Source organism: Sciurus vulgaris (genome assembly GCF_902686455.1).
Source record: "Sciurus vulgaris genome assembly, chromosome: 2".
NCBI lineage: Eukaryota > Metazoa > Chordata > Mammalia > Rodentia > Sciuridae > Sciurus > Sciurus vulgaris.
In genome coordinates, this window is record NC_136462.1 from 41,663,219 (window position 1) to 41,684,912 (window position 21,694).

Here is a 21,694-nt window from a genome sequence, read left to right on the forward strand (position 1 = left end):
CAAATGCAAGCCACGCCATCCAGCATGTAGAGATTTATACCGAGTTTCATTACTGCAAACTCCGGACAAGAGACTCAGAAACTGTGCGTGATTACCTATATAAAAGCATAAAAATATTTCCAAGAGACCCAGGGGCCTAGAGGCCTCTCATCTCATCCCTTTTCCTTTACCCCTGGGAGCAGGTAGGGAATCTGCACAGAGTCCCCTTTTCAGTCCCTTCCTGCAAGAGCTCTACGTGGCTGATGGGGACTGCTCTGCCTGGATGGGTGAGGCCCTGGACGTGCTTCCTGAAGCCACAAGGAAGACGAGGCTCTGACTCACCACCAGCTGCTTCCTGGAATTACAGTGCCAGGCTGGCAATGAACGGTATTTTTCCAAGGTGATCCAGAGCTGTTACAACATTCCTGCTTTACCCCCATCAGATGTTCCTGTAAATCAAACCAGAAAGTCACCCAAACTATGCATTCCTGAGCAGTCAAGCACTAGATTCCAGATAAAGCCTCAATATCCCTCTCGGGACTTGGGATGCAGTCACTCCCACGGCCTCTGTACATCCTCAGCCTGGGCCATGCATCTGTCTGGCAGACACAGAGTCATGTGGAAGCTGATGTGAGGCCCCAAGTCAGCCAGGAAGTTCAGGCCTGGGCAGATTGCCCTAACAAGATGGTCAGCTGAGGAAGAAGCAGAGCCTTGAGCTTGCCGTGACCCTTCCTGCATATTACAAAGATGCTTTCTGTGGTCCTACTCAGCTCTCAGGGTGACCTGAGACAGAAGGCTACCATGTCTCATATTGAACCTGTCTTGCTTTTTTCAGAAATAAGGCACTTTTGGAAGTGTACCTGCTTGACCTTGGTATCTACTTCTCTCCTTACCATATAGGACACTCGGATTCTGTTACCTTTGAAGTATAGTGGATTTTATCAGAGCAGAAATACCATGGGTGGCAGTAGTGGTGTGCAGAGGGGTGAGAAGAAATTCTGGATTTTTCATGCTTTGTCTCTGAGACAGATTGTGTTGAGAACCCCCTGCAGTTTACAAAAATAATTAAAAAAAATCCTTGGTTTCTACTTTCCTCATTCCTTCTTGGCAAATGGAAATCTAATGAAGGTGGGTGACTGGGGAATAAAGCAGATAGAGCCAAGAAACAGGGTTCTGCACTCAGAAGCAGTAACTGAACTCCCCTCTCCTCTAGGATGAACTGGAAAATGACTTCTCCCTCCCTCCTTCCTTGACTGATGGCTTATGGCATCTTTAGGAGGAAAAATGCTAAGTTAAAGGACCTTACTTTTAAAACAAATTTCTCAGTTATGCTTAATATACTGTGATTTGTACTGATTGGAGTTCACAAGTTGTCCTTATTATCCTCATCCCAACCTTATGACATGGGTATTATCATTACTAAAAATCCCAAATCTGAAATGCTCCTAAAACCATAACTGGTTGCCAATATGATGCTACAATAGAAAACTCCACATCTGATCTCATGTGACAGGTCACAGTCAAAATGCAGGCACATGAAAAATACCACGTACAATTACCTTTAGGCTACATCAAAATGTAAGTGAATTTCATGTTTAGACTTGGGTCCCATCCCCAGGATATCTCATTATGTACATGTAAATAATCCAAAATTGGAAAAAATCCCAAACCCAAAACACTTCTTGTCCCAAGCATTTTGGATAGGGAAACTCAACTTGTATTGCCATGTAATAGATGAAAAGAGCCAGGATTGGGAGTTTAACAACTAGTCCAGGGTGAATGCATGATCAGGTTTCAAATCCAATGTCTCCTGACTTCCAAGTCCATATTCTTCAGAGTCCACAGTATATATTTGGCAGTTGCTGAGGGCAAGTCCTTGGAATGGAGACAACTCTGAGCCTCAGGAAATAGGCCCTTGGAGTTCCAGTTGGGGCCCTCACATTCTGATAAGGTACAAACCCACTAGAGATGCTTGCTGAGCCTGTGACCCTGCCCATGGTTTTTCTACAATCAGCATGTAGTCGTCCTCACAGGGCTTGGCCCAGTGCTGTAACAGGGGGTGCAGGAAGAACAGAGCAGTCCTCTTCAGTAAGCATTCTTGGCATTTTGTCTTATTCTCAGATACACGGCAAAAGCTTTCTTAACACTCTCCCTCCTATCTTTCATTTTCTCAAAGCTTAATCCAAGACTTCGTTTCTGTTTTCAAACAGTTGTGTGTCTTGCCTCCAAGAACAACCCTTTTCTTAATGCCTCTGGTTTTCCTCAATGAGCTCTTTGCCCTAAGATTGTCCACTGGTTGGGAATGGAGACTGGAGTCAACGCTGCTGGCTACTCAATAAACAACTTTCCTCGCTCCACTCCCTCCCACACTCCTCCACCCTTGACTTTGTTCTTCATCCTTGTTTTTCAGGGGAGAATGAACCCCTCTCTCTAGACTTGGGTGCTAAGTCAAAATTTGTCTAAGACTTAGACCCAAAGACATTGATTCTGTATTCTTTTTGGGGGTGGGGGTACCAGGGATTGAACTCAGGGGCACTCGACCACTGAGCCACCTCCCCAGCCCTATTTTGAATTTTATTTAGAGACAGGGTCTCACTGAGTTGCTTAGCACCTCACTTTTTGCTGAGGCTGGCTTTGTATTCATGATCCTCCTGCCTCAGTGTCCTGAGCTGCTAGTATTATAAGCGCGTGCCACCATGGGTATTCTGACTACACACTGGAACCATCCAGGCAACTCTAAAAATCCCACCAATCCAACAGGGATGCAATGGACCCTCAGGAACTGTGGTGTGGCTCCTATTTCCATGTCAAGTTATTGGTGCTGGGTATGGCCATGTGGTGCCAAACTGACCAGTGAGGTAGGAGGTTGGGAGGCTGGGAAACTTCTAGAAAGGCTTTCCACATTTAAAACAAAAATCCATGATTCAAGAGTGCTCTCTTTTTCTGTCTCTGGAGGTTGTTGTCTGCATGTATACCAAGAAAAAGAGCTTAGTTTACTAAAGGTGGATATTGCCTCAGTTGATCCTCACACTACCCTCTGATGTGGTTAATCATTTGATTTTCATTGATTTCCAATGACTGATTTTCATTCATCATTTTACAAATAAGGAAACTGAAGTTCACTGATGTTTTGATATCCACCTTCCTCCTCTCCCGATAGCAACAGCTGGTAGAGCAGAGCCAGACTGAATCTGATTATGTCTGGCTCCAAAGACCACGATTTCTTACTATTTCAATATTCTCAGGGGTATGCTGGTAAGCTTTCTAAAAGAACAAAACAATAATGAAAGTTCTAGTTTTTAGCACTTGCCCATTTCCATAGTTTAAATATTTCCATCAATTTTTAACTACCATTGTGAGCTCGTTGAATAATAACTTGGGAGGAGATGTGTACAATTGGTTCTCATGAGCCAGTTATAGCAAACAACTAGAAAATGGAGCAAGGGCTTACATCCAGCCTTTGATGTTAAAAAACATGTCCCCTGCACCAACCCTCCAACAGATCCAACAGAGCTTCTTCTTATTACATATCTCCCCCAACAGAACTTTATACTGGAGTTCTGCATTGGTAGAACTAAGGGAGTTTAGCTCTTATTACTAGAAAGTAGTAGAAGCATGACAGAGAATGACCTAACAGGGGTGAACTTCAGGGGGTTCCTGATACTGCCAGAATGCTAATTCTGTAAACAGAAGTCCTGGGGGACTTTTTATCATTCTGCGTGATGGTGGGCCAAGAAAGCCTTTACTATTTGATCTCTTTGCTGTCTGAGCTACTGTGCATTTTGTTCACATTTGCTGAGCCCCTTGGCAATGATGAGCCCAGATTCATGACTCTGTGGTATAGTGAGAGCAGCAGGGGTCTGGGCATGTGGCCAGTCGAAACACTGTGGCATGCCAACTCTAGGCCTGCCCCCATAGGCCAAGGGAAGCAGTGCAGTTGTGGTGTGCTCGCTAAGCCCATTCCAGGTTGTGGCATGCCGGCTTCTCTCAGAGGAGGCCTCTTGTCCATCACTCCTCCCCAGGGTTGTAGGCCAAAAATGTCCAGTTATGGTAGACATCTTTCCTCTAAAGGAAGCCCATTACACTTTTGGATACACTTTTCAAAAAGCTCATTTTTATGCTAAAACCAATTCCATAACCTCTATTGCAGCCTGGTAAGCCCAAGTTCTAACCCTGGGGTCATATATTACTAGATGAGTCCCTCTTCACACAGCAGGCAAAGCAGTCAGCATACGTTCAATGCGTTAGCTTTCAGTTGTTGTGACAAATGCCTGAGATAAACCTACTTTTAGGGCAGAAAGGTTCGTTTTAGCTCATGTTTCACAGGATAAATCCATAGTCAATTGATCCAGTTGCTTTAGGCCGGTGGCATCACAGTACATCATGGAGGAAGCACATGGCAGAAGAAATTATTCACCTGATGGCAGCTGAGAAGCAAATGAGGCAGAAAGGAGCTGAGGTGCCAGTATCCCCTTAAAAGACACAATACTTCCTTTCAGTAGGCCCCACCTCTACAAAGTTCCACCACTTCCCAATAGGGTCACGCTGGGACCAAGCCTTCAACACAAGGGCTTTAGGGAGACATTCGAGATTCAAAGTATGGCAACCAGGTTATGCTGCAGGGACAAACAATGGCAGTCTCAGCAACATACACCACCATGATACAAATGATCACGATTATTTCTAACTTATCCAAATGTCTGTCAAGTGTTAGCTGGAGGCTCAAGCTGTCAAAAACCCAGTCACCATCTCTTATCATTGCCACTCATTGGAGAAAAAGCATCTCTTACTGGCACCGAAATGTCCTACCTTGTGCTGTCATCACATTCTGCCCTCAATTTGTTGACCAGAGCTGGAAACACTTGGAGACCAGTGTTATTGACCACCTCAATAGCTCTTCACAAACAGATGGTCCCAACTTAACAATGGTTTGATGTACTATTTTTTGGCTTTAAGATGGTAGGGAAGGGATACCCACTCAGTAGAAACTGCACTTGGAATTTTGATCTTTATACTCTGTGATGCTGGCCAGTGGCAGTGAGCTATAGCTTCCAGTCAAGTCACACCATCATGAAGAGAAGGTGTGACATTCTCCAGCAAGCTGGGTTCTTAAGCCAGGATGTTGGGTGGCTTAGATGCATTAAATGCACTCTGGACTTATGACGTTTTCAACTTACAATGGGCTTATCAGGGAGTAACCCCATCTGAAGTCAAGGAGCATCTGTCTTTGAAGGTGGTTATGATGTGGACCTGCTGTGCTCCTGAACTCGCCACCCATTAGCTCCTCACTTGCCACTTACATGAGCTTTATGCTCTCTCATCAGTTCTCTCTTCTCTGAACATCATTGAGTTTTATATCTCTCCACGGTGATGCCTAAGGTCAAGTCCAACTTTCCAGGTACAGTCTAACCAAGACCAAATTCAGTGGGGCCTACCCCTTCATCTGGGACAACAGACTCGTAACTCTGGAGCCTAAGATTGCATTTAAATTTTTTTTGGCATCTACAGCATCCTGTTTTATATTCATGAGACTAAGCTCCAGGATGGTGGGGACTGTGGCTGTTTCTGATCTCTGTTATTTCCACATCACTTGCAAACAGATCTAATAAATCCTAATAGGTATTTGTTGGGTGGATAACTATATTCAATGTATTCCCTCTACCTCTGCCTAATTTTTTACTCATACTGTCAAGACCTATTGCCTCTATCTTGTCTTGATATAATTAACTTTTTCAGACTCAAGTATAGCTTGTGTTTATTTCTTACCTTTTTTTCCCCCACTATAGAATTTAACCTGAACCTGGGTCTGCAAAAGCTAATTTTATCAGGGCAAAATGGAGGCAACAGTCTATACAAGGTTGCCTTGCCACGGAGTTAATTTGGGTACCCAAGGCAACATCTCTGGTTAGAATGTAAATTCTATGAATGTAGGAATTTGAGGTGTTTTTTTTCACTCTAGTGTTTCCAACAACCAGAAAATGTCCAGAATATAGTATGTGCTCAATAAATATCAGTTTAATGAGTAAAAGGATCTTTTAGCTCATTTGTGTCATTGGAAAACAAAAGTAGCACTTTGTTCCATTGTTTGATTTTTGCATTTAGTCACAATGTGGAAAGTTTGAAAAGTAAGATTAAAGGAAGATTTGAAATTTGTCCGCTAATCCACAGGGAGTAGGAGATATCCAGGTTGCAGAACCTCCACACCAGGCTGATACTAATCTATTAATTGCCACACTCTCATAGCATTGTTTCTTGAATCCTGCTTGGCCACAAGGAAATGAGACCTCATCACATACATTGCTAAAGTTCATTTATGCAAAACCTATTGCCTATCCTTGATCAACCAGTCTAGTAACCATCAAAGAATGATATTAGCCTTTCAAGACTTGTTCTTTATGAACACCTGCAAAGTCCTACTAGTCGACATCAATTCCAGGGATTCTAAATTAGTGCTTAAATAATTCCATTCTGCAATTTTACTTGAATGATTTATATAATCTCTTTTTCTACCTTGGGCCACTACTCATTTTATCAATAAGTATTATACCCCTATCACCTGGAAAATCATTCACTTTGAGGAAAAAAAAGAGCAGAGTTGATTCCCAAATCCTTTTTCATCCTCAAGTGTTCTATTATCAGTTGCTACAAGGAGGCTTATATTTCTTGTGATCTTCTTGTGTGAATCTTAACTTCAAAATACCCTTTTCTTTTCCACGTGTGAATAAGCATGAGACATAGGAAAGACAACCAGGTATGAGATACTGGTGAGTATGTGACTATAGGGACCAGTGATATGTGAGTCTGCGGGGAATCTTGGGATTGAGAGAGCATGCAGAGGGTGTGTTGGTGAGCTACGGTATGAAGGTAGCCCAGAGAGGTTTAGCGGATGGTGGGAGTAGTGTGGGTTAGCATCTGTCAATGGAAGCTGACTGGCCATGTCCCTCTGCTCACTCTTAGTCATTGGAACACAAGGCTGGAAGAACTGGAGGTCATCCAGGTTATTTCTGGCATTGTCGGGTCAAATGACAACTCAACCATCCTTGGTTTCTAATTTGAAATGTCTTCAAAGAAGATTCCCGTCTCACCCTCTGCAACCCACTTGAATGTCTGACCACGCTTGGTGCCTACACAATCTTCACTTTGTCTGGTCCAAATTCTTCTAGCTGTGGTCCAAGCTTTTAGAAGAATGAACCCTCTGTGGAGTAAGAACTGCCTTGGTGGTATGAGAAAAGTAGCCCTGGATGACCTGGAAGGGCTACTGCAGGGGGACAGGAATGTGTGACTGTTTTCAGTAAGAGTACACAGGACTATGGAGGTTCTTGTTTTTACCAGAAGCTTCTTAACAGATAGCTTAATCTAAGAAGGAAAGATCCTTGACTTTATCACTGACTTCCAACTCTTCGACCTGCCAGGACTTGAACACTTGGGGCCTGGGCCCTTTTGTCTGGTTCACAGGTATGTTGAATGCCCAGAGGGTATCCGGTAGGTGCTGATGTGGGGATTTGGTCCTTGTGCTAGTTGGTCAGAAATGAATTAAATGCAACTTCATGTCAAATCCTGTAGAACAAAAGAATCTGAAGGGCTGGAGGGAAAGAGCCATTTAGGAAAACCATGGGCATTTCTTGGTCTCTCCTTTTTAGGATGAGTAGTATTTTCAAACTTTAGATGGATTCTATATGGCATTCCAGGAAGGATGAGTTCAAAACATCCTAGAAGTTTTTACAAAGTCTCCTGAGGAGGCTGTGCACTTAATTATAAAAATCAATTCCCTCCAAGCTGGTTTCAGCATCCACATCTCATGAGATGGACAGTGTGAGGAACATGGGTATTCCCCCTGTCCATTTCCTAGTGGACATACCAGCAGCATTTCCTTAGTCCTCTATGGACTAGAACAGATGATAGCAGCAATAGCTGATGCTGCTTGAGCCTTGTCTACATCCTGGCCCTGTAGTAAATGCTTGTCATATATTATCACAACCAATCCCTGAAGTATTCACATAGGGCAGGCAGCTGCGAGTCTCACTTCCGTTTCACAAATGAGTGCACTCATTGGGGAAATAGCCCTTTTTCTCAAGAACGTGCAATAAGCTGGATTCAGCACAAAGGTCTGTACCTCGTTCAGGCCAGTCCTCTTAACCCAGGACAGGGAAGGCTTGCTCTCCTAGGCCGTTTTGTGCTGGAGCAAGAGCTGCCACAGGGTGATGCTACTACAGATGCAGAAATTCATGAGAAAGGTGGCTGCCATTCCTGGGCTCTCAAAGAGTTTATAAAATAAATGTGAATCAAGATTTTATGTCATCTTGATAGTTAGAAAACAGACTATATAACAGGTTTGGCTCTGAGTACAAAACCAACTTATTGCATTGGGGAAAGAAGAATGAGATGTGGGAGGAGGAGGGAGAGAACGGACGGGGGACTGGAGGTGGGGCGGGGACAGGCTGAAGCCAAGGGTGGCACCCTTAGCTTTGGTTCTAATTCAACACAGGAAGAAAGGGAGACTACAAAGCTCTGTTTATAGCTTGCTCAGACCCGCCCTGTCCAACCTGAAATTCAGTTCAGAGGAACATATGACCACAGGGCTCATTTCCACTGCAAATGTCTAAGGTCGGATCTGAGCCTTATCTTCAGATGACGTAAAATGAGAAGTTATAGGACTCAATGTGCCTCTGAGCCAGGGGCAATCTCAGTGGGTCTGTCTGGTTGGTTGGTTTAAGTCAACGCTGCCAGATGAAGTAACCAGGATGACCAAGTCTGGGAATAAAGAAAAGAGAAAGCTTTATGGTGTTGGGCTGTAAAATGGTCAAGGCCAAATCTGTGGCTGGAATATTTTCAAAGCATTGTGCATCCAATTAAGATCAATACATGACAAATGGGTGTTTTTCTTTTCTTTTCTTTTCTTGTCTTTGCAACCAAGTCACATTAGTTCCGTAGCTGTAGCAGCACACTGCCAAGCAGCTCTGAGGCTCAAGCCTTCTTCCTGACGCTGCACTGAGCCAGGGAGTGGGTGGCCAGGAGGTACTGAAGCATGAAGAGGCCACCAGGAGGGGCAAGGAAAAGACTGGAAACCCCACCAAGGCTCAGAGGTTACCTCAAGAGTCTACATGAGATTTCTGGGATCCAGTGTGACCTAGACTAAAATTTCCTCTTCCTCTGGGAGAGAGGTCGAAGTGCCAATTGCATCATCCTGGCCTGTCCCAGTTCTCTGAAGAGGGGTTAGCAGCACTGGTGATATGCAAAACAGGCGAGTCACTGCTGATATGTGAGTCTGCAGAGGGGATGACTAACACTGTCCTGCCCGCCTGGCAGCTTATCTCAAGCTCCCTACTCACCACAGATTACACCCTTCTAATGGCTCTCAAAACCCCACAAAGGTGGGAAAAATAGAAATGGCTTTAACTGAAGAACCTTACTAATTTGGGCTAAAAGTAAGGACATGGGAACTGCATTGCCTGTCTCAATCCGGGACCCATTGCTTTAGTTGTGTGACTTCGAACAAGTTACTTTGTTTCCTTATGTCTCAGTTTTCCTATCTATGCAATGAAGATGAGTGTACCCACCACATGGGCATAGTGAACAAGTAAATACACTTAAAGTCTTTAGAACAAGGTCTTACATCTAATAAACACAGTAAATGTTAGCTGTAATTAAGTGACAACATTGTGAGCAAAGGCTGCTAGTTCAAAGAAAATCATTTGGAGTTCTCCTTTGAAACACTTAAGACCACATGCTTCATTTAGCTAGTATGGGATAATTTGGGAGAGTGGGGAAAGATGGGGGATGAGGACTGGCTGGGTCGGGGAGAGGAGGGTGATGATAAGGATGGGAGGTATCTCAAGATTCCTTACCCAAGAGGCTCTGGTCCTGAGGGACTGAAGTGTCACAATGTGACCTCATCTTAGTCTCCACACTGCCTGCTGAACTCAGAGAACCTGGCAGCCCCAGCAGACTCAGCACCTGCTGACCAAATGGCTTGCTGCCAGCTTGTACAAGCCGGCTCCAGGAAGTACGGGAAGGGCAGTCTTGTGATCTCAAAGGGAGAGCAAGGTTTAGGAAAACTGTAGGAAGATGTTCCTGAACAGAACTCTACTCAGGAATTGGAGATGTTTTGAGTTTTAGGTAAATTATCCTGTATATCCTCTCTCCTCACTTATAAAAGAAGGAAGAGAAGAAGAACCACAAACCCTACTATCGCAAAATCGCTAGCTGTTGGTTAATCTGATGGGTCTGGAATGATCTCAAAAGAACAGACTTAACCCAAACTGCAGGACCTAGGAGGCAGGCTTGAGTATGGACTGTGATTAATTATACAGACTCCTCAAGACCTCATTTAGGGTCCTGTGTATGGCTATGAGAATGAATTTTGTAGATGATGCAGGAGGCATGCTTTATTTTCCATGGTTCTTCACCAGAGTGGAACAAACCATACCAAGAAGCTAATCAACCCCAGGGAGCAAAAAAAGGCCTGGAGCTGCCAAGTAGCTATGAAGGCCAAACAAGCCCCAAAGTCAGAATGATCCCTTTCTTTCCCAGTGGGTTGTTGGATTAGAACTTGAGGATTTGGACTCTATATCTGGATCCACACTTTACCAAGTCTGAGACCTTTAGGAAGCAAACTAACTCAACTTCTCTGAGCCTCCCTTTATTCTCATGTGTAAGATGCACTGTAGTATGCAGACTATCAGCGGTGGAAATGGTGGGAGAATGTGGAACTACAAGGTTCACAGCTTTGCCTTGTTCACAGGCTGTCTATGAACGGCTTAGTGCTAAATAAATCTACAGGGAGGCCTCACATTGCCCTATTCATTCAAAGGTAATTTTTTACCTTGGAATGCAAAATAAGAACTACAACACAGACCATCAGTACTGGTCAGATACTTCACATCTGCTAATTCCCCCATCTAGAAATCCTATTACTTACATCTGAGGAGAGAGGATGTGTAGGATATTTACCTAAAATTCACGTAGTTAAAGTGAAATCATATTCTGGTCAATCAAATGTAAGAAGAGGTGATGGGTGTCCCTCTAAGAAGAGGTAGTTAAGCAGCAAGCACCTCTGCCATCTCTCTCTTCCCTTGCTCTGGCAATGTTGGGAGCTATGATTGCCAGATGGCAGAGTTTGAAGAGGGAGTAGGGCTGTTGAACGCACACTCTGTATGGATGAGAAATAAACTTTATGTCTAGCCACTGAGATTTCAAGGGTTAGCCTGTTGCAGCCATAAATAGCAGTCATTGGCCTGATTTAGAACAGAAGTAACGGTCAGTAAAGGACAGGCTACATCCATTTCAGGGTCATACAGAGGAAGCATGTGTCAGCCTCTCCTCAGGAATTTGCCTTAAGCCACGAGTTCTATCCATTATGCTCAAAGCTTTTATTTTGATTGGATATCTACCCTCCGAGTGGGAATGAGACAAATCTTTTTCAACAAAAACAGATTTCTTTTGCTACAAAATGCATTTATTTCCAGCCAGATAAAATTCTCCAACTGCATAAGTGGGTTATACAATATAAGGTCCATCTATGCTAGAGGCCCTGTTTACAAGATCCAAGTCTGATTATTAAACTGTATGTCAAACAAACTTCTTCGTCTCTTAAAACATAACTTAAATAAACTGCTAACACATAAGCCAGACATCTGGTCACTGACGTGAGTGGCGTGCAATTCTTCACTGTTGAGTCCGGAGTGATACTGACGTGATCAGGTTCCACAGGTCAGCAGCCAGCAAGCATCTGAGGTTGGCCTGCTGACCATGCTATTGGGGCAGGGACCCTTCTTTGAAGAAGAGGGTCATGTGCAGACAAAGAAGTAGGACATATGCACTGCTGAGAGGCATTTCACAGAATGCAATCACCTTTCAGGTAAATTAGTGGAATCCAGAGTGAATGGAAGCTTCACAAAGGCAAATCTACTGCTTATGCTACTGTGGATCATGGCTCCTTTTCACTGGACACTCAATAAATATCTATTAAATGAAAGTAAGAGAATACACTGTGGCAGTTGTCTTGGTGCCCAACATTGGGCTTTTCATTGGGAGCTTCATGGATACCATTTTCTTTTTTTCCTCAGATTGAATTGTTCTGTTTGGAAAGCTGTTTATTTCCTTGAGAAGACCTTTCAATTCTTCATGAGCATTTAGAGTCGTCCTGCAGACTGCAATCTTAGGGGCTGGGCGGCTTAAAGAAGACACAGAGTGGTCTATAGAAAGTCTTCATTTGTCTTTTGAAGTAAAAAGCCTATTTGGCTCAGAATTTCTAAGACCTAGTTTTATTCTTCATTATTCCTTGCCTTTTGGGTCATGTTAACATCCCAAGCCTGCAACAGCCTCAGAAACTCATGGGCTGAGTGGAACATGTCTTCATGAAATCTCATTTCAGTATCAACTACCTCCAGTACCACAGCTCCCTCGGGGCTGGAGATAGTTGCTCTGTTGAAGTTCTGTCCTTCACAGAGTTGTGAACATTCGCTCCTCGAAGGTAAGCTTGGTGTTCTAAGGCAGATGCTGGGGAGTCCCCACAAAGGAGATTCCTGAAAAGTCTCTGTTCCCTTTTGATTCTCACACTACCTCTCTTTCCACATCAGGCTAGGGTTGCAATTCTGGAGACACAAAGGAAAAGTTTCTAAACTCATCCTGATTAATCATAGGCAGATGTCCCTCATCAATGGGAGTTAAAACTGGCTCTTCTTTTATGAAGTCAGGGTCAAAATTACTGACATCTTCTCGGGATTTCTGTCAAAAAAAGAAAACAAGGGTCAGATTTTATGCACTGGAGGCTTACTCATCTTGCACGGGACTCAGCCCATTCCAGCGAGTTCAGAGAACTGCTCTGCAGCTTGTTCAGGAGCATTATTTACAGTTATGATCATTATGATTAAATAGCACTTTATAGCAATTCTACTGCATTGTGTATTATTATGGCATTTGGTAACTACCAATTCACTAATCCCATGAAAATCTTGCTGAGCAGGCCAGCCTTCCACTGGGAGGCTAAGGAATTAATTTGATCACCCAAACCATCTGGCTCACTCACCCTTTATTCTCCAGTTCATCAAGGTGCCACTTCTCAGCAGGTCTCACCAAGGGGCACAGGAGCTCAAATTTGTCAACAGAGGCTGAGTAAGGTCACACTTGCCTCGCCTATTGTTTGCACACAGTTCTACACACTTGAAGAGTGTTCTTGAAAGATTTCTGGGAAATGCTGAGCTTAGGAAAAAACTGCCTATCATTTTACTCACCAGTCAGATGTATTAGGCCCTGCTGGGCTGGCCGTGTAGTCAGGACTACAGATTCCAGCCTGACAGCAAAGCTTCCCCTAATCCCAGAGGAGCTGGCAGGGGAATGCCCACTGAAGGAAGTGGCTTTATTTCCAGCTGCTTGGTGTCCAAAGCCTAGCATATTCAGCTCACTGTCTGTTTGGAAAAGTTGTGTACTTTATATTTTAATAAACTAGGGCTGTAAAGACCATTTCCACCAGCATTAGACATCTCACTTCTCTCACCTGGTTCAATGAGGCTTCTCCCTCTGCCTTTGGACCACTCTTCCTCCCTGTGACTCTTGATGTATTGCTTGCCGGGTTCCTCTGCCTTCCCACTGTGGATCTCTTGACCCACAAGTGAATAAGAGCTCAGCTCTCAGACAGTGAGCTGGACCAGCCTCAGGAGTGTTGCCACACTCAGGGCATAGCTTGGAGAGGTGCCCTGGTGTTCTCAGCATCTCAGTCAAAGGGGCGTGGCCAGTTCCGGCCTAAACTCTGTATCACAGGGGCTAATGCAGACTCAGGCTCTCCAAGCCAATGAGTCAGTTTCAGTGAAAGAAGGTCTCACACTTACTCTACTTCTTTGGGGTTTTGGGAGAGGTATCAATGATGTCCTGAGAAACATGAGGGAACTGGCTAGGAACAGTGACTTATCAATAAGCCAAACTCTTTGGGGGAAACCTGGAATATTTCAGGCATCTTAGACTCCAGAAGATTTTAATTTAGGTTAAGGAAGATAGAGCCAGGGTAAGCAAGGGGTGAAAACCTTGTGAGAAGTAACCTGGGCACATGGAGAGATGTCTCGGGAGCCTCTGCTGGGTGAAGCTGCCCTGTAAAGTGTCAGGTGACTTTCAGTCTGTCATTCCACAGGGGACACCTGGCTTCCCAGTGGATTCTGATCAACTGAAGAAAGAAGAAAGTCAACTATAATGGCCTTGACACTTACGATTCTGGGTCGGAAGGGTGGTTCCAGTTGGCGATGGTTCAGTTGGGTCCAGTCAATTTCCTTAAAGAAAGGATGCCTCAAGATAGCGTGCTCACCTCCCTGAGTCAGGCTGCCCAAGCGCATGGTGGGGTTCTTGGTCATGAACTGAGAGAGAGAAAGAGAGAGTCAGTCATTCCTTCATATACATCAGCTATGTCACAAGACAGCAGGCATCAGCCCTGGCACACGAGCCCGTGGGAAGCTTTCCAGCTCATCTTGCTTGGCGAGCTGGATTTTCCATCACGGGTAGCGCAGCCAGGATGAATCATGCCTCCAAGGCATGACTGCCTGTGTGGATTTATGCCTTTCCCCACTTCCATTTCAGACACGGCCACTAAACGAAGGCTGAAGGGGCCAGTTTTCTTTTCTGTAAACACCAAGTATTTTTCTTTCCTCTTTAAAGAAGAGAAGCTCTTTGTGAAATCGTGTGCCTTTCTCCAAAACTGCGGTTGACAGCAGCATCTTATGAATGGGGCTACTTTTAGGAACAGCTGTGCCATTTTTCAGGGAGACCTGCCCAGCTGGCCAGGATTCCCCACTCTCTGACCAGACCAGAGAGAAGAGTGAGAGTCATTATCTTGGAAGATCTGTGTGAAGAAGCAGTGAGGGTGAAAACCTTAAAAGTTCTGTGTTCTGTATCAAGGAAAAACAAAATTGGCTACTTTTCTTTATGAGGCAAAGATACTCTAATTCTAGATGATTTTTTTTCATTCATTTCTACATTGAAATGAATTTCAGGATTGAGAATTTGTTGCTGCATAGACTGAAAGACCAAAAGCTAAAATAAATGATGCCAAACATTCAAGCAATGTTTGTATATAAGTCCCCTGCCTTTTTTTTTTTTTTTTTTTTTTTAAATCAAGGAGGAAAGTTCCTTGGTATGTAGTGCTCATCAAGATAACTAGGCTGGGATTTTGCAAAATGGCCTTGGTGTTTTGATCACCTCCTGACAAGGATTCATATAGGATGATAACTTTTCATGGGCAGAATATGGTTTTCAACTTCAGACACTAAACCTAATTTGATTTCAAAAAAAATTATTAGGGGGGATAGCTCTTTGCCAGAATCTCTATATCTAGAAGACAGCTTTAGATTATAACCATAGATTTATGTGCATATTTTGGTAAAGACTTGTGTTTATTGTGCACAAAGTTCATACTTTATTTCACAACATCTAAGCTTCGTAGATATCCTGAGGTTACAGTGTATCATTAAAAGTAGAACTAGTGAATTAACCAACTTATAAATATCTTTTTGTTATAATTTATAGAAAAGATGTATCTTTGATATGAAGTTGCTATACCTCTTGGCAGTGTGTATCAGGACTTGTTCATTAGGCTGGCAGGAGAAGGGCAGAAGGAAGCACACTTCTTTCTGGGTGCAAGTGCTCAAGAATTTTATTTTGATGTGAGCCATTGATGTGTGTCCATTTTCTGGCTGTACAATAGAAATTCTCTAATTCACTGGGAAAATGCTTTCTTGCTGTTAGTAGAAATCTGATAATGAACCCTCTTAGAAACATTATGCTTGATGTATTCTTTTCTTTGTCTTATTTTAAATTGAGCATTAAGGAAGTACATTATTTTAGTTGTAACTGTCAATATGTTGCTGTTTCTATCTTCACTAAAATTTCGGAACCTAAAGAAAGGCAGGATTACAACTTTTTTCTAACATATTGAGTTGGTATAGTGTATTCTTGGTTGTCAAAAATATGCATGTAGTTTTGAGATTTTGAGCTGGTTAATATTCCATGTGTGTGGAAAAGCATGATATGTGCTGCAAACTCAGTCACACAAAGAGGGCTGTTGTATCTGTATACATAGGACCAGGAAGAACATATCCAAATAAGCTGTTTGTGACTTGATGACTTTGTTCTTGTGTATTTTTTGTTTGTTTCCTGTAATGCACATATTAGCCTTTAAAAAATAAAAGCTATTTTAAAAAATAAAATAAAAAATAAAACATAAAAAAATATACCTTGGATAAAAAGTTTTGTCTTTATTAATCAAACGACCCTTAAAGACTAATGACAACTCACGGCAACACCACGGCACCCCTTTCCATATGTGAATCGGGAACATAAAAGTAATGCGATGTTTGCAGAAATGGCTTTAGAGCTGAATTTACAGAATAAATAAAAAGAAAATCGTGTTGATGGTGCAGACATACCAAGGTAGGATTTGGCGGTGGCTACCCTTGCCAAGCAGGTGTCCAAACTGAAAAGCCTCCAGTGTCAGTTCACATGAAAATGATCTTGAGGGAGGAGGCTGTGAAACTTCCTAAGCAATCTGACAGAATACTTTGTAAAGTGCTTCAAAAAAAAAAAAAAAAAAAAAAAAAAAGCATAAAAAAATGAGGACACTGATAGGGCTTAATGGCTTCTTCTCTCTCCAAGTGACAAGGAATTAAAGGCTTCAGTGGGTGGTGGTCTGGAGGTGGGACCCAGAACCAAATGAGCATTCAGAGCTACACAGGCCCAACCAGAGAAGTTTCCACTCCAGGCACTAGAGTGGTTAACATCGACTCAGGAAATAAGTGTCTTATAAATTTCTCCATTCTGTAAGAGCTCGGAGTTTGTACTGCTTGGGATCTCCCTGGATAAACTTCCTTCTCCAGGAAGGAAGGGGAAAATGCTTGCAAGAACAAAATGAGTAGATTCTCTCCTTGGGAAAGTCAGTGTGATACAAATCCCTGATGGATAAGCACTTGCTATTCCATGAACTGATTAGCAAAAAACAATGCTGCAGATGTTAATTAATTAATTAAAAAAAAAAAAAAAAGCCTCAGGAGACAAGGACAACAGAACCGACCCAGATGCCTTGTGGGAAATTCCCAGGCCTGCCAATGACACAAGCAGAGGATATCGTGTGAATATGTGGGTACAACTTGTTCTTCTGGGCAAGTGGAACAGTGCAGGCCACTATATGCCAGGGTGGCAGAGGCCCTGGTGTCTGAGAGACTTTGCCCATTCTTCTCTGGTTCTGGCACCAAATCTAAGCTTCCTTAGGGCACTATGGAAGAGGCATTGCCTGAGAACAAGCAGAACAAATTCCAGAAGTTCCTCCACCGAAAACCTCGTATCTGGAAATCTGGAATAATCCTTTCACAAGCTTAAGATTTTCTCTTGGGATTCTTTCTTTTAAGAAAAAAAAATATTTATTTAGTTTTAGTTGTAGGTAGACACAATACCTTTATTTAATTTATTTATTGGTTTTTATGTGGTGCCAAGGATCAAACCCAGTGCCTCACATGTGCCAGGCAAGCACTCTACCACTGAGCTACAACCCCAGCCCTCTCTCAGGATTCTTACAAATCCTTCTGAATAACCAAGCGGTTTTGTTTTGATTTTAATTCCCTGGCTTGAGCCCTTTAATATGTCTATCCTCCACCTTAGATAACGCACACAAACACACACTTTCATTCCATTTACAAAGGTTTGCAGGGGGTCTGCTGAATGCACCTACACTAGGCTTCAGGGGGATATGCAGATGCCAAAGACAGAGTCTTTCCATCAAGGAGGGAATCTGAAGGAGGGGAAGAGGCAAATGACCCTTCAAATACACAGATGGATGAAATGAAAAAAGGCTTAGACTTGGCTACATCTAGAGCTGGTCCAGGCAGACAGCGCTGGGCTGCTGGAGAGAAGGCAAGTGACAATCTCATGGCAAAGGTGGCATTTGACTGGAGATGAAGAGGACTATCGAGTTAGTCTAGGCATAAAGAAAGAACACAGTCACACATGCACAGATGCATACATGCACCTGGTGTGTGAGCAGAGGAGCGGGAGCTGTATGGCTGGCACACAGGGATTGCTGAGGAACTGGAGCCAGTCAGATCCATCAAAAGTTTCCAGAGAGGTAAGTGACGAAAGCTGCCCTGTGATTCAGGAGAGGATTCTGCATGGAGAGGTAAGGATTGGTAGCCAGATGAATAGTCATGAGGCTAACACTGGCTAGGAAACACAGAAGTCCAGGAACTCAGAGAGCTTCTAATAAATGGGAAGGGAAAGTTGGGAGCAAGTCCTAGAAGTCTTGTGGAAGAATGAGCAGTCTACCAACTGACTGGGGCTGGAATGAAGGGCAAAATCCAAGATTGCACAGTCCTCTCTGGCTGTTTGATGAAGTTACAGAAGCAGGAAACAAAAAGAGAAGCAGCAAATTATTATTTTGCAGTATTAGTATTAATGGCAGTATCAGCAGTAGCAGTGTTTTTATCAGGGGAACAAAGACGTTTAACTCATCCTTCTTGAGATAGTGAAAGTTGTTAGAATCAAAATGGAGTCACTCGTGTCAAAACCCTAACAATGCAAACTGAAAGTTGAGAGCTCATGAAGGAGGAGAACGTCACAAAGGACTCTGACAAAAGATTCAGCATCCACAAAGGCCACAACAACATGACAGAGAAAATGCTTCTGCAAGGACATCTACTCCCAAATTGCTTGTCCAACTCTGAACAGATGCCAACCTCATTCTTATCCCTGGTAGCCTAGGATTATTATTTCAAGATAATTTATATAATCCTCCTCTTCTGGCCTTTAAAAGCTTTCCTTGCCTCAACCTCCTTGAATAAGCTCGTAGTTTAGTATGGCCAGTGCAATGCCAGTTTCCAAGTAGGCTTATTAATTTCTGGTGATTCTTTCTCTGTTTGTTACTGAAGTTGACAAGATCTTACAGACTTGCCAAATCTGGGAGGTGGATGAGCTCAGTTTTGCACGTGAGGCATGCAGGCCCCACATGGAGATGACTAGCCATGTAAATCTGGGTTGCAGGCCAGGGTTAGCGAGATCTAATTCCCAGAGACATTAACATTTGGGGAAGCAGGGAGAGCTGAAGCTGGGACAGCAGACTAGACTGTATGTGTGTGGAGAGTGACAGAGAGAATGAACGTGAATGGAAGAATTTAGACAAGGTCCAGTCCTTAGACACATTTATTTAGTCCACAAAGTGTCTTTTAAAATAATTTTAATTACTTGTCAAACATATAAAAAGGAGGAAAAGTCACATCATATGAAAGTCAGATATTCCAACTTCTCTTGGAAAATGGGCTACACTGGGCCTGAGACAGAAATGGCTTGGAGTTGAGCAGTGCCTGCCTCTTCTGGTGGGGCACAGTCCCTCGTGGGTCGCATGTCACTGCACTCCCTACTGCCTCACCTGGCTGACATCACTTGCTGACTTTCATGACTCCTGGCCCCCGCCCAGTGGGAGAAGAAAACCAGAGAGCAGAGCTGGAGGAGCTCATGGGGAAGCCAGGAGGGATGAGTACCGACAAACAGAAAGCAGGACAGGAACCATTCCAAGGATGAGGTGGGGATGGAAATGGAAATTTTCTGGGGAGAGGCTTGCATCCCCTGTATGGCTACACCTCTCCAAAGACGCAGAGACAGGGAGTTCAGGAAACCTGTCGCACAGTCGCAGGCCTGAAACTGGTCATGGCACTCACTGGGGAGGCCGTACAGAATGGGAGCCATGAAGGCCTTGTTTTCCGAGGCCCAGCACGGGGTCCTCCCACACCTTGCTCTGGCGGCCCTGAAGGGTGACAGCGTAATGCTTTTACAGAGAACTTCCTCTATGTGCTTGTGTCTCTAATGGGACCCAAATGCCAAACAAGTTAGCAACAATGGTGTTGAGAGCAATCCCTTTGGTCCACATCGGAGGGTCACACTTAAAACTTGCCTCACCTCAACTGACCTTCTGCCTGACTGTGGTCCAAATGAGAAAGTCAGCCAAAAAGGAAAATAATGTGACTTCGTGAAAGATTCTGAACACATTTACCAAAGGAAGTAGAACATTTACTGGGGCCAACGAAAGCACTTTATAAGCTGCAGAGTGAGTGAGGGCCCAGGGGAGGAAGGTCTGATTCCACCCAAAACGCAGGTCTCACCCTGGAGAGCGGTGGAGGGGTCAAGGACTCCCGGACTCACTTTGCATTCCCCTTCCTCTGCAGCCCTTCTGGAAGTGGAAATGAAGGAGAGGGTATGGAAGGACTCAGAAGCACACCTGGCCCTGAGAATGAGACGCCTGCTCCACAGTTCTTCCCAAGCTGCGGAGGAGGTATGACTCCCAGGCAAAGCCATCAGCCCTACTCCCTCCTGAGGCAGCACGCAAGAGAAATGTATGCGATGATGTTTGTTTAAGAATGTCCTGGGAAAACTGCAAATCGGGGAAAGATACATAAAGGATAAGGGATACAGAGAACTCAGAGGGTAACCAGTCAGCCTGTGTTCCACTGTCTGGGTTTGTATACCAGTTTCAGCACTGAGGAGCTGTGTGACCTTGGGAAAATTTCTTAACTCCTCTGGGTCTTAGATTCCTCGCTAGAAAACATAGATTTTCCTGTACTTAATAGGTTACAATAAGAAAATCAATGTAAAGTGCCTCACACAAAGAAAGCCTTCAAGAAATGACAGCATTAGTAGTATCTTTTAAAACAACTTATAGGTCCATTTTATTATACCTCAAGTCTCTGAGAGAAGAGACTAAAATCTAAGGCAAGCCCTGACCCTGGGACTCATCTGTTCCTCCCTCTCATGTCACTTTGCAGCCAGGAGAGAGAACAAGATCTGTTTCTGCTCTCACAGTCCCAGGGCCCAACCGTGGGATGGTAGGAATGGTCTTTGGAAAACAATGTTCTGACAGCAAATCTTTTCTAAGGCAATCTTAAAACAAGAAGACACATAACACTCGGGTTTGAATGTGCAATTGTATCTGTGTTAACAGCAGCAGGGAGATACCAAACGCAGGCAAAGGGGTGCAACAGAGCCACTTGTCAATCTGCTGTCAGGGCTGGACCCATTATGTCTTGCGGGCTTTGCTATACCTGAGAAGGCTTTGGTTTTGAGTTGTCAAAAGTTCCAGATGAGAGTTTAAACTAACCCTGTATAATTGTGATTCTTGAGATAACAGGATCCAAATGTACTTTGAAACTCATTAAAATGTAAGCTGTGGCTAAAGTATTTTTTCTTCTCTCAAAATACGTGTGATTTCCACAGAAGAGATGAGAAATTAGTCTAATAACATTTTCCTCCAGGAGCCAGAGAACATTGCCTTTTCTACCTAATGGTTGGATTTGGCTGATGGGTAAACAAAGTGACCTTCTTTCATTCAATTTCAGACCTTAAACAAAAGGCAGACAGAGTCAGCAGCTGATGCTGCCAAGCCAGAAGGGAAGGAAACCAAGCCACAGGACATTCCCGTCAATATTCCAGGGAGACACTCCTAAAGGGGAAGAAGGCTTTTTAAGGTTCTAAAGAGTCCTGGGGAGGGAGGCAGAGAAAGTGCACAGGACACAGAACAGAGTATGGTTCACAGCCAAGATGGCCAACCTGCCCTGGGCACACAGCCTGAAGGCCACCCAGGGGCTAACAAGTGCACCCCCCACACATGCATGGGCTACAGGAACCTGTCTTTTACTACCGTCACAGTAGAGTCTGACCCACACGTGAAGCTCAGTCTCCAACCTTGTTCTTTAATTTCTGG

General features: G+C 43.8%; 1 protein-coding gene and 1 long non-coding RNA gene across 2 annotated transcripts in view; both read right to left on the minus strand.

The window, feature by feature from the left end:
* The window catches only part of LOC306653060, a 44,828-nt gene extending 38,319 nt beyond the window's left edge, over window positions 1-6,509 (minus strand). The window contains exon 1 of the long non-coding RNA XR_013761626.1: window positions 322-6,509. This is a non-coding gene — a long non-coding RNA (uncharacterized lncRNA). The remainder of the gene's footprint in view (window positions 1-321) is intronic.
* A 4,903-nt stretch (window positions 6,510-11,412) lies between these two features.
* The window catches only part of PRKCH (protein kinase C eta), a 228,341-nt gene continuing 218,059 nt past the window's right edge, over window positions 11,413-21,694 (minus strand). Inside the window, exons 13-14 of the mRNA XM_079125830.1 lie at window positions 14,178-14,321; window positions 11,413-12,705 (exon numbers count right to left, since the gene is read on the minus strand). Coding sequence (XP_078981956.1) covers window positions 12,559-12,705; window positions 14,178-14,321 — 291 coding nt within the window. The 3' untranslated portion in view covers window positions 11,413-12,558. The remainder of the gene's footprint in view (window positions 12,706-14,177; window positions 14,322-21,694) is intronic.